At 52.3% G+C, this 12,323-nt stretch overlaps 1 protein-coding gene across 3 annotated transcripts; it reads right to left on the minus strand.

Annotated features, from left to right (window-relative positions):
• Window positions 1-1,226: 1,226 nt before the first annotated feature.
• TIMM17A (translocase of inner mitochondrial membrane 17A) lies at window positions 1,227-11,708 on the minus strand. Of its 3 annotated transcripts, none has more exons than XR_010073795.1 (7): window positions 11,624-11,708; window positions 7,430-7,529; window positions 5,569-5,632; window positions 3,615-3,743; window positions 3,102-3,212; window positions 2,183-2,266; window positions 1,227-1,792 (listed from the first exon to the last, which is right to left on the minus strand). XR_010073795.1 is itself a non-coding variant. In XM_063356402.1 (6 exons), the coding sequence occupies exons 1-6, from the start codon at window positions 11,647-11,649 to the stop codon at window positions 1,722-1,724; spliced, it is 501 nt and encodes a 166-aa protein (XP_063212472.1). In that variant the 5' UTR covers window positions 11,650-11,708; the 3' UTR covers window positions 1,227-1,721. The 3 variants fall into 3 exon arrangements, 1 of the variants encoding a protein (XP_063212472.1); XR_010073794.1 differs by having other exon boundaries at window positions 2,183-2,269; XM_063356402.1 differs by lacking the exon at window positions 2,183-2,266.
• Window positions 11,709-12,323: the final 615 nt, after the last annotated feature.

A 12,323-nucleotide genomic window follows, 5' to 3' on the forward strand; every position in this document is an offset into this window, starting at 1 on the left:
CTCCTGCGCATCCCCGTATCCCATCCCGGCCACAGCACCGCTGGGAGAGGTCACCCACGACCCCCAGGCCAGGATGGGACTCGCTGAGTCCTCTCCCCTCCCACCAAACCCCCAAGGACAGCCCTGGGGTGCAAGGGCCAGGCCAGAGGCCAAAACCCTCGAGCCGGCCGGAGTTGAGCAACACCCGAGTGCTCTAATCCCATATAAAGAGTTCGGGAAAACACCCGTGTGATTAAAATGAAAAGCTGGATGCACAGGGGAGGCCCCACAGCTGCTGAGAGTAATTCTCTCTCCGAGACCGGCTCTACGGCTGAGGGTCTCAACCGCGAACAGCAGAGCGTGCTGGCCGCGTGACACAGATCGAGAAAATGGTCTTTAAAATTCAGCCGAGGAGCCGAGTAAGCGGCAAAGGAAGACGAGCCTTCACCCCCAAACACACACACAGAGTGCTTTTTGTGCTTCAGGTTTTTGAAAACGACACACCAGCAGCAACAACGTGGAACAGTAAGGGAGTAGAGACACAAGGCCCCGGCAGCCCTGGAGCGGTTCCCGGACAGGCAGGGGGGTGGGAACAGGAAAATGTCACTTTTACAGGGCACCAGGACGCAGGAGATGGTCGGGATCCTGCACTCGCGTGCGCCCTTCCTACAATCCCCGCTCACCCCCTTGTCAACCACTACCGTGACCGCTTCTGCCTCATTTCCCTCCTCTCCTCCCACCGCACGGCTCTGACGGGCTCCTGCCGCGGGGCAGGGATCAAACGCCTTCCCGGGGGGAGGAAAAGCCATGAAGCGGCTCAGATCATATTAATCAAGTCTTTTTGAATACGGATATTCTATCAGGAACCGACAGAACGCATCATGCAAGCACGATGCCAGCAAGCAATAGTATAAACTAGCATTAACAACGGAAAACCGCACGGGATGATTTTTTAACCGCTGGCAAGAGGGAACGTGCCTCCACGCCTGGAGTTTAAGAACAAAACCACGGAGCAGACGTTTTAATTGTGCTTAGGACCGGATCCGAGGTGGAAAGGCCAGCAGCAGAGGTGAGGAAGTAGTTTGCTGCCACCTCTTGCCAAAGGGGGCTCAAAGCCTTGCGGGTTTAGGGGAAGGGGGGGGAACGCCGCAGCCCCGCGCATCCACAAAAGGCAGATTCGGCTTTGACCGAAGAACTGGGGCTGCACGGCGGCAGGCGTAGGAAACAAAGAACAGCGGTGAAATATATATTGCTGGAAGTAATTTTCACTGGCTTGCACATTCTCCCAATAATATTCACTTTAGGAATGTAAAACCGCGTGTGGATTAAGTAGTTTCCTTAAGCTGAAATATGTGTGGCGACCTAAATCCGGTGGGGAAGAGGCTAAACTCCAGCTGCGTTCGCTGTCGCTGCCACATCCCAGAGAAGACTCCAAAGACTTTCACTTCGGTCCGTGTCCAAAGGATGACAAGACTCCATTTGGTCCTTGTCTCAAATCTCCGTGTATTCTATCAGACATGTGTTAACATTACAGCAATGGAATCTATCGGGAATAAATAGATTTGTCATCTTCTAAAAGTTCTCCTGCGCGGCTTGACACTGAAAAGCGCTGAAGGTCCCCTCGGCATGGCTCGTGTAAGAGACTACCACCGCTGTAAAGACATACCATACCGCCTCTGGCTCCTCCAGCATTTGAAATTTCAGCTCGGGTACAACGTGAACCAGGAGAACGAGGAGAAGCATCACTGGTATTGTCTGTAGTCGCCAAACGGAGAGGGCTGCAACTGCGAGGGGTCATCTGAAAACTGAGGGCCTGCGAATAAGGCGAGGTTGGGGGGGCGGGGGAAGAAAAAAACAACAAAAAAAGGCAGATCATAAATTCCGAAAGACGAGAGATTCTTCCCGCTCACAGCACAAAACACATCCACGGCATTTTTAATATAAATCCCCTCTAAAATTAACGAGGCCAACGACAAGACTTTACGTTTGATTTATTTTTTTTTTTCCCCCACTCAAAGACATTCAAGAGCTTTACGCGTTGACGGAGCCTCAGCCCAATAAGGCCCGTATTTTTATCTCCTTTATTAAGGGGGAAATGAATCAGAGGAGCGAGAAGGAGACGTTTTCAGTCACCTAAAGGAGCTGAAACCTATGCCTCGTTGCCCTGGGGTTGAACTTAGCCACCCTGTAAAGGTTTACCCACCGTAACTTGCCCGACAATAAAGCAAGCCAGTGAAACGGAACAAATCATTGTGGAGTCAGCTTCCCGACTCCTCTTGCTGACGTTCTGCTGGAGGGAAGCAATACGTTTACTGTACGCCAATTCGAGAGAGAATAAATCGTAACAGACAAACGACACCCTTTCTCTAAAGCAGCTGAATTTCAAAACGCCGTCGTATTAAGAACGGAAATTCTTCCAATTTAAATTGAACAAAGGACACGAGTGAGAGGAAACCTCTCGGGAATTAGTGGCTTGCTACTAATCCTTTCAAGACTAGTGGTTTTGTCCGTATTCCTCCCAAAATCAGGTGGGGCGACAGAGGTATTGAGGATTTTGCACAGGTATTAACACAAATGGTTCCCAACTTGGCTAACTGACACCTCAGCCGGCATTTTACTTCGAAAAAACAAAAGGCATCTAGTTTTTGAAGCAGTTTAGAAAAAAAAAAAAAATGCCGCCGCCACCACCCCCTCTTTGAAACCTTTTGTCTGCATTTGTCCACGGATCTCGATCACCCCGCTGAACCCAGGGTTACCCGTACGCTGGCACACAGGGCGTAGCTGGCCCGCCGGAGCCATCCCTTCCCCACAGCCAGCCCTTCCCTCAGACCCGCTGGGTCACCCACCGCCCCCTAAAACACTGCTGCCACCGCCCGACAGCTGCCCCAGGGGACGGGGCGGGACAGCAGGGACGTCCCTGCTTTCGCCTCCGGTCACGCAGCGGGACAGAGCTGATGATGCTCTTGTCTCATCAGCAACGCGCGGCTCCTCCTCGGCTTTCTGCAGCCTTAGCAGCCGGCAGAGCAGATGGACCCTGCCATAAGCCTGAGGACTGGAAGAGCTCCGTTAGCACAGACTGCGCTACAAAAGCCTCGCGATACCGGAGGCTGACGGTTCCTCACCGTTCGGAAACTGTGTGGAGGCAAATCTTGTTAAGAGAATACCAGCTCCTTCAATTAATGCGAGGAGAATCCCTCCCATGGCGGCAGATCCGACCATGGCAACAGGTCCATCTAAAAAGACAAAGCACAAAATAACGCTTTTTATTTCTCTGCTGCATTACTTTGCATATTATAACCCTCTTTCTTCAGTTATAATCTCTCCTATAAGCAGACTCAGAAGCAGCAATTTTGCATCCATTAAGCCTCATTCGCATCACCAGTAAAAGGATAATTACTGCGCAACTCCCCCCCCTCTTCCTCAAGGAAACAAAGGAACGCCGGTAATGCCTGGGAACGTAATTATTACTTTCCTAAGCACAGGACAAAAGTTTCAGATTATCTTTCAATTTCCCTGAGAAAGTAAATCCCAATTTGGGTATCGCAGCCTGCTGCTTCGCTGTGACCGAGGAGCACCGCGCGTTTAGAATACAGAAGTTTTTCAATTAACATCCTCCCCAGCGTTTGGTTTCTTACTTCTGGCAGCCAATATGGCTCCGGTCAGGGCTCCGCTCGTGATCGAATTCCACGGATCTTCTTTCCCTCTCATTCTGACCATACTGCAGTCGATCATGGAGAAGAGACCTCCCCAGACGGCAAAGCTACCTGGTAAAAAAGGAACAGAAAGCAGTTCAGAGAAAGCGGCGGAGCCGGCCCTGCTGCAGCCACCCAGTCAAGAGACGGTGCGGCGCGAGCGCGCTGGCTTTCAGACACCAAAGTACAATCAAACCCACAAAGAATCAAACATCGGCTAAAATCAATATTGAGATAAATTCTCAACTTGCCAGGTGACACATAGATTACACACACACACACCCCCCTTATATATAACCCCACTAATTTATATTTAATAACAGGAAGTTTATCCAACAGTGATTATAATGGAACTTCCATCCCAATAAAGCCAGATTAGCTCAGGGAACTCTCACGTTTTTCATTTTTAAAACATATTTCCACATAGAGAATGATGCAGAGTAATTTTGCACTTTATCCTAACGCTGCTCCCAGCATGTCAGATCCGAGGGCTGGAGCCCCTCTGCCGTGGGGACAGGCTGAGAGAGCTGGGGGGGTTCAGCCTGGAGAAGAGAAGGCTCCGGGGAGACCTTCCAGCCCCTTCCAGTCCCTAAAGGGGCTCCAGGAAAGCTGGGGAGGGACTCGGGATCAGGGAGGGGAGCCATGGGATGAGGGGGAATGGCTTCAAACTGAAAGAGGTGAGATTTAGATGAGATATCGGGAAGAAATTGTTTGCTATGAGGGTGGTGAGCCCCTGGCCCAGGGTGCCCAGAGAAGCTGTGGCTGCCCCATCCCTGGAGGGGTTCAAGGCCAGGTTGGACGGGGCTTGGAGCAACCTGGGCTGGTGGGAGGTGTCCCTGCCCGGGGCAGGGGGTGGCACTGGCTGGGCTTTAAGGTCCCTTAAAGGCACCCTGTGGGGCAGCCACAGCTTCTCTGGGCAACCTGGGCCAGGGGCTCACCACCCTCACAGCAAAGAGTTTCTTCCCGATATCTCATCTAAATCTCCCCTCTTTCCGTTTGAAGCCATTCCCCCTCGTCCCATGGCTCCCCTCCCTGCTCCAGAGTCCCTCCCCAGCTTTCCTGGAGCCCCTTTAGGGACTGGAAGGGGCTGGAAGGTCTCCCCGGAGCCTTCTCTTCTCCAGGCTGAACCCCCCCAGCTCTCTCAGCCTGTCCCCACAGCAGAGGGGCTCCAGCCCTCCCAGCAGCTCCGGGGCCTCCTCCGGCCCCGCTCCAACAGCTCCGTGTCCTTCTGCTGTTGGTGCCCCAGCGCTGGAGGCAGCACTGCAGGGGGGTCTCACAGAGCGGAGCAGAGGGGCAGAATCCCCCCCTCGCCCTGCTGCCCACGCTGCTGGGGATGCAGCCCAGGCTGCGGGGGGTTTCTGGGCTGCCAGCGCACGTTGCTGGGGCATGTGGAGCTTCTCCTCCACCAACACCCCCAAGTCCTTCTCCCCAGGGCTGCTCTCAAGCCATTCTCCACCCAGCCTGGATTTATGCTTGGGATTGCCCCGACCCACGTGCAGGACCTTGCGCTTGGCCCTCTTGAACCTCATAAGGTTCGCATGGGCCCACCTCTCCAGCCTGTCCAGGTCCCTCTGGATGGCATCCCTTCCCTGCAGCGTGTCGACCGCTCCACACAGCTTGGTGTCATCGGCAAACTTGCTGAGGGTACACTCAGTCCCACTGTCCGTCAGCCCTGGCTTATCACACCATGAACACAAGCATCGTTCCTCCCCACGTAAACTAATCCTGCATGCATGAGAACCGCCTTTACTCACTCCCTGGACTGAAAAACCCCGCTGAAGCACAGCTGCCCCACAGGCTCTTGTACCACGTTACATTCCCAAATTGGCTTATCTACCCACTACTGGGTTATCTACCAACAGTCAACTGACCGCAACACCACCACAAAATTCATTACCTCCCAGCTGTGGAGCTCTCGTTTTAATAGCTGTCAAACTTCCCCGCAGCCGGTGGTTTACACCCTACGATAAAAGAGAAACAACAGGTAAAATAAGAGAGTGAAGTCTCACAGACGATCTGCCTGTATAGAGCAAAAACTTGCCACAGGCCCGGCATATTTCTAAGCACCCTCAAGAGCCGCGAGCAGGAGCTGACAGAAACTGCATTTTGCACATACGTTAGTATTTACCACTCCCTTATAATATACCTGCCAACTACAGAAATGAATTACAGCCATCAGGCACTAAACAATTTGAGCTCAAAGTTTGTTTGATTCTAGTGGCGATCGAACGTGACATTTAAACTAACACTTTTAGCAAGATAAGCGTATTTATTTTTCACGTGTATCATTTCTTTGCTCCTATCTGATGCCCGGTCGCTCCACGCAGTTTGTACAAAAGACACCAGCGTGGCAAACGGCAGCATCAGGCGCAGGTAACCGCAGGGAGGAGACTGTCCGAGGAGGAGGACAGGGAAATCCAGCCGATGAGAGTGCCGGGGCGCTGCGCTAGAGGAAAACTGCATGCTGGTAGGTCACACCTCCATCAGTATTTTATCTATTCGGTACAAGCACCTCAACCCTATCGCAGATGCCCATGTGCCAGGAGCACTGTGCTCGGCTGGCAGCAGCAACCTCACTAGTTGTCCCGAATTTAGTCATTCCAGCTGCTCAGGTGGTGGATTTAGTCCTTGTCTCGGCAGCCCAGCCTCGGCAGCCGAGAGAAGCGAGGAATTCAGCTTCTAAATGTGGTGCTGAGCCTTCCAGAGTCTAATGCTAAACACGTCATCCAGGACCCCACAGAATTATCACCAGATATTTTCCTACACTTTAAGAAGATTTAAAGAACACACGCCCAAGTTTTATTTTTGATACCACCACTCAGAAGTGTGGACAGCTTTATTTAACAAGTCTTAAGCAAAATTAAGAATGTAGTTAAGCATATAATCCTTTTCATGTTAAGTATCTGCAGGGTCTGACTAGTTTGGAAACAGTTATTTATTTACAAAACTTACCTCAAACTGATGGCTTATTAAGTGTCACATAGTAACACCAAAAAACCTCAACAAAAATCCCTTTTATATGAAGCCAGAGAAACGTTTTAAAACAAACATTCTAGTAGAAATTGGATCTTATTTTAGCAAATATCTCTACAACAGGTTTATAGCCAAAATTTTGCAGCGGAAATCCTGAAAGTGAAAACTGATTTGCATCAGCTAAACTTCAACTTTCACATTTACGCACACTTCTGCATTTAAACAAAACCTATCAAAAAAACCCCAGTTAATAAAAAATCTTAATGATTAAATAAGAGAGTAATTAAATAAAATAACACCCCCTAATATAAATCTGAAGCAGAAAAAAGATCCTTTCTTTGATTCTTTCCATTTCTGCAAAGGAAGGCAGAGGGGTGGGCCAGAAAAGGAAGAAAAGCCCAGGCTCCACATCTTTCCGTGCAGACAGAACCAAAGGAGGAAGATCAGCCAAGACAGACGTATTCTGCTGCGCCCTCCACTTCCCCATCCCAAGGGAGACGTCTCTTGGCCAGGGAGGGCAGCCGGCTGCCAGCGTCCCACTGCTGCCCACGGATCACACAGGGAAAGCAGAACTTCTCCCCAGAAAGACGAAGGAGCCATCTGGATCCTGAGCCAGGCACCAGAGGCACCCCCCTGGTTTGGATTAATAACATGCAGGCCGTTAATCGGTCCCACTCCCTGCACAGGCGTTCCTTCTCCTCTACCTTCAGCTGGCCAGATTCGCCGCTGACGGACAGAGAAAGCAGGACCGCACTCGGAATGCACTCTCAAATGATTTTACTTACCACTGGGGAATTTCTGAACCCCTTGATAGCTTGGAAAATGCCACCTCCTATCGCTCCCATCGTGAAAGCACCTCCGCAGTCATCTACTATCCTCCAGGGACTATAAAGAAAAATAAAGATGAAAATACTAAATTCCACCACGTTAAACCACGCAAGCGACAATAACAAATCCGCCACTCATGCACTGAGGGTAACCGGAGCGAAAATCACGCCTGCCAGCTGGATTGTCTCACATCCAGCTTGCTGAGCAGACATCAACAAAACACAGGTAACATTACAGCAAAACAAACTCAAGGTCTGCGGAGTCTACCAACCCGTCTCCCTTGAGTGGCAGCATCAAATACGCAGAAGAATGGCCTGAACTCCTCACACAAGGCAGAAAGACGTATTTCCGTCATGGAAAACTTCTGCAGAATTCTGGCTCTGCCCTACTTATGGAGTGTAAATACTTTAAATTTATTATTCTCAATTTCATCTTGACCTACAAAAAACTTAGGTGGCAAATTCAATGAGACTCAGCTCACAGCTGGCACAAAACACCGCTTTCCTGGATCACTCCTGCTTTTCATTAGTTCTGGTTATTTAAACGAGAGACTTCAAAGTCGTCTTTCGTTAAACTGAAAAGGTTTTTCCTGATGCATCCTGGATCTTTGAAATTCATTCAGACAAAACACAGACCTAGTCAGAGGGCCAGAGGGCCACGATTCCTGCCTCCAACGACACGCAGCGTCGAGTGTTTCCGACCAGCGAGCAAAAGCTTTGCAACAGAAAAAGCAACTCCCTCGCAGCAAATGCTTTCAACACCAGTGAGATGAGCTTTCATTTGGGGTTCAAAATCCATTGCCAAACACTAGAGCCTTGTAACTCACCGCCATAAACTGAACTCCTAAACTAGGTGAGCGCTAACCTGCTCTGTTGCCACTGCGGGTAATTTTGAAGCATAAAATAACAAAGTTATTTTGTTTCTTTCATCTTATATCAAAATCTTACAGCAGAAGCCAAGCACTCAGATGATTACAGCTCCTGCGCTGTCAATAATCAGAAAGCCTAGCACAAAACAGACTACACCACCACGCAGGGTGACAAAACCGAACGCCGGGGCAAGCTCAGCGTTCGCATTAGCGAATCTCAGATCTGAGCGTCGATGTGCATTTCCAGTTTCACTCTGAATTTCACGTTTCTGTCCGTGAGGACTCCCCACGGCACCCAGCTCCCCCACGTGAGAGTACGTCTTCACCGATGCCTTCCGAATCTGCCACTTCTCTACTTCACAGAGTATGCTAATGCTCTTCTGCCGTAAGGAGTGACAAACACCATCTCTTTTCCCCAGACCCCGCGCTGTACGGCATATTTTGTCACGAGGGTTGGTTTTGGTTTGTTTTTTTTTTTAATTCCTGCAAAAAATTCCCAAACTTGCAGTCCCTCCTCCTACACATTCTCCCTGCCTCCTCGCTTTCCTGACCTACTTCTGAATCTCCCCCGCAGCCTTCTAAACGATGGTAAATTGCTTGTTTGCACACATGGCATTGTTCGCTTGCTTTGCTTTTCCATCTTGGCATCGCTCGGTTGTTCCGAACGCACCACAACCCCACCCAAATGTCACCCGTGATCTTCCCCAGTGACAGCGACATCCAGTCCCAAACCCACACTGATTCAGAAACCAGTGGAAGGATTGTACGTTATCCCACCATGCCATCACCCTTCTTCTTTATTGCCCTGCCTGTAACACGCTTTCATCTCATACTCCTTGCAAATCCCCTCTAGCTTTGACTAAATTAAATAATTTAGCCCCGCTTCACATTTTATTTTTCTTCCCCTATTTCCTGCACTTAATGATCAGAAAAAGGTTACAGGCACACTGTTGTCGGAGATGCCGAGATGAAAAGCGACAAAGCCTTTCTTCTTGGGGCTTTTTTTTCTTGTTTTGTTCTTCTCCACATCTTCTGTCCAGATTTTGATCTACTCTGTTATGAATAAAACATCTCATCACAACTCTCTTCCTTCGTTAGCTTGCTAACAGTGATATTGTTAAAAGGCTTTCTGGAAATCTAAATAGATTATGTAAAGTGGTCTTCCTTTACCCACAAGGTCAAAGAATTCCAATTTAGCAAATCGCGACCGTTCTTTACAGAAGCTTCGTTAATTAGACCCCAATCATGGAATGCTTTCCCAGATTTTTTTCCATCTTTAACCCTACTTCAGATGTCAAGCTCATTAGCTGTTACCTTTGGGGTTCTTAATTTTTCCTTTTAAACTATCCCCAAAGCCATCGCAGAAGCAGCTTTTAAATGAGAAAACGCCTTTGATACCAGCACAGCCATTTCATATGTCAGCTCCTTTGAACTCCCGGATAGATGCCGCATGCACCTCAAAGCTGACACAAAACACCCCCCAGCCCCTGTCAGTGTTTGACCTCAGTAGAGGGAACAATCGGAAGAGAATAAAAGAGATTGTTCCATTATTAACTTGGCACTTATCTACAAGCTTAATGTTACTGTTAATTGTTTCCCTGACTTTAAGGGGAGCCCTCACAGCAGGGAAATGATGTGCTCGCTGCTACACACAAGATAAGGTCGGATTCCCTAAGGTCGGATTCCTACTCCCGATGGCAACCGAGATCACTTAGAGATGAGGAGAGCAGAGGCCAGGACTTCACTTATGCCGGGGCCCCGGGGCAGCTCCACTGAGCGGAGAGAGCCTGAGGATACCCCACACCTCGTCTCCGCACGCCGAGGGAGCTGCGTTTGCTCATGGCACTGTTTGCCTGGATTAAAAGAGGAGAGGGCGGCAGGGCCAGCGGAGCGAGGACAGCCAGCAGGCGCCACGCCAGCTCTGACTGTCCGTGACCAAGACCCTCGCTCAGAGGGGTGAATTGTCCCTCCGAGCTCCACAGCTGCCTGCAGCTCTAACAGTCGATGAACCACAAGAGTCGGAGGCCACCACGTTTTAAAGCATTTTAAATAAACAAAGCTGCTTTTCCTCAGTGCCGAGAGTTCAACAGGGCGCCAACCTGACACCAGCTCCGCTGCAGAAGAGGCAGCACTTCATCCTCGCTGTCGAACCGTCGTGTCACGCCAGCTTGAACAGCCCAACCCCTGCCTCCCCCGTCAGCCGCTCGGGCCGTTCCCAGCACAGACCAGACTACGCAACGATCCGTGCTTCTAACGAAGGCGACTGCGATGGAAATTAGTGTCACCTTCCAGCGAGGTCACACCGCTCCCAGAAACACCAGCTCCCAGTGGGCTGAACACCACCCCCCGCCCCCCGCCGTCGCTGCAGGGGACAGAGATAACGGGGTGACCAGCAGCAAATGGGACAAAACAGCGTGGGGCCCCCGACAGCCCCCTCCCAGCTCAGCTATAACACATCCCTATTGCATGACCCTACTGAAACCAGAATGAGATCACCTGGAGGCCACAGCAATCAATCAATAAATAAAATTTATTTTGCTGATGTCCCAAACTTCATGCTGTAGAAAGGCAGAGCTGAAATTTATTGGGAAACTTAAAACGTGGCCGCAGAGCAATCTGCAAAGCTTTGGGAAAAGCCTCGCAAAGAGGCACAGGTCTCTATTTGTACAGGCTGCATACTAAATCCTGAGCCTAGCCTTCATTTAAATGTTTTATTACCAATAAAACCTTAAGGTTGCAACCAACGCGGCTGCGAACGTTTACAAAGCCGCTGCTGAGACGTGATGGGCGTGAGATGTCGCCAGCTCCGTAGTAAGGCCGCCTGTGCGGCCAGGCCGGTGTGCTCCGGCCGCATGGAAGCGGGGGAAGGAGAAGGGCAGAGTCACCGGGCCCGAGGGGACGAAGCGCGCCCGACCCCGCAGCGTCTGCGGCCCTCGGAGGCGCAGGCGCGGGGCAGGCCGCAGGGCCTAACCGCCAAGCGGTACCTTTTCCCCCTCAGGGAGGCTCCGCAGGACTCGGTACCGGCAGCGCTTTGCCCACGCAGGCCCCGAGCCAAGGGGGAGCCGCGGGGGAGCCCCTCGGCCGGCGCGGCCCGGCCTCCCCCCGCCGCCGCTCCCTCAGAGGGGCCCAGCCAAGGTCACACCCGCACCCTCCCACCGCGGAGCGCCCTCCCGGCTTTCTCCCCACCTCTCCCCAGTCCCTCCCTCTCCCCGGTGTCCCCGCACTGGTCCCGGTCCACGCCCGTGCCCCCGGGCCCGCGCCGAGCCCCGCAGCCACCCCTCACCAGGGCTCCCGCGCGTACTCCTCCATCTTGCCAGCCACCACCGCCCTCGCCCGCCTTCCCGCCGCCTGATTGGCTCACGGGCCGCGGCGTGGCCAATGGCGACGGAGGGCGGGACTAAGGCCTGCGCGGAGGGGGCTGCGCATGCGCCGTGACCCCTTCGCCCGGCGCTGACTGGCGGCGGCGGCGCTTTACCGGGGCCTCCGCCCGCCGTGGGGCCGCGCTGGGGGGGGGGGGGGGGGCGGGGGCTCGCTCCGGTTGCTGCGTCCGTTTCATCCTGCTAGGCCCACTCTGTGTACTGGGTCCGCTCCACCTGCCGCGCCCGCTCCGTCCACCAGGCCCCCTAGGTCTGCCAGGCCCGCCTCATCCCCTGGACCCTCTTCACCTGCCGGGGTCACCCGCCGGCCCCGCTGTGCCGCCCTCGGGCACAGCCATCAGCGTGTGTCCCTGGGGAAGGGGAGAGGGCACGGAGAGGGGGCTGGCCCCACAGGGCTCTCCAGGGCTGGCAGTGGTACCCCGTGAGTGCGGGTGGGGGGCTACGGAGAGACTCCAGTGGGGGAAAAGGCCGTACAGGAAAGCTGGGGAGGGACCCTGGATCAGGGAGGGGAGCCATGGGACGAGGGGGAATGGCTTCAAAGGGAAAGAGGGGAGATTTAGATGAGATATCGGGAAGAAACTCTTTGCTGTGAGGGCGGTGAGCCCC

The sequence above is a fragment of the Chroicocephalus ridibundus genome, chromosome 20 (genome assembly GCF_963924245.1).
Source record: "Chroicocephalus ridibundus chromosome 20, bChrRid1.1, whole genome shotgun sequence".
Lineage (NCBI taxonomy): Eukaryota > Metazoa > Chordata > Aves > Charadriiformes > Laridae > Chroicocephalus > Chroicocephalus ridibundus.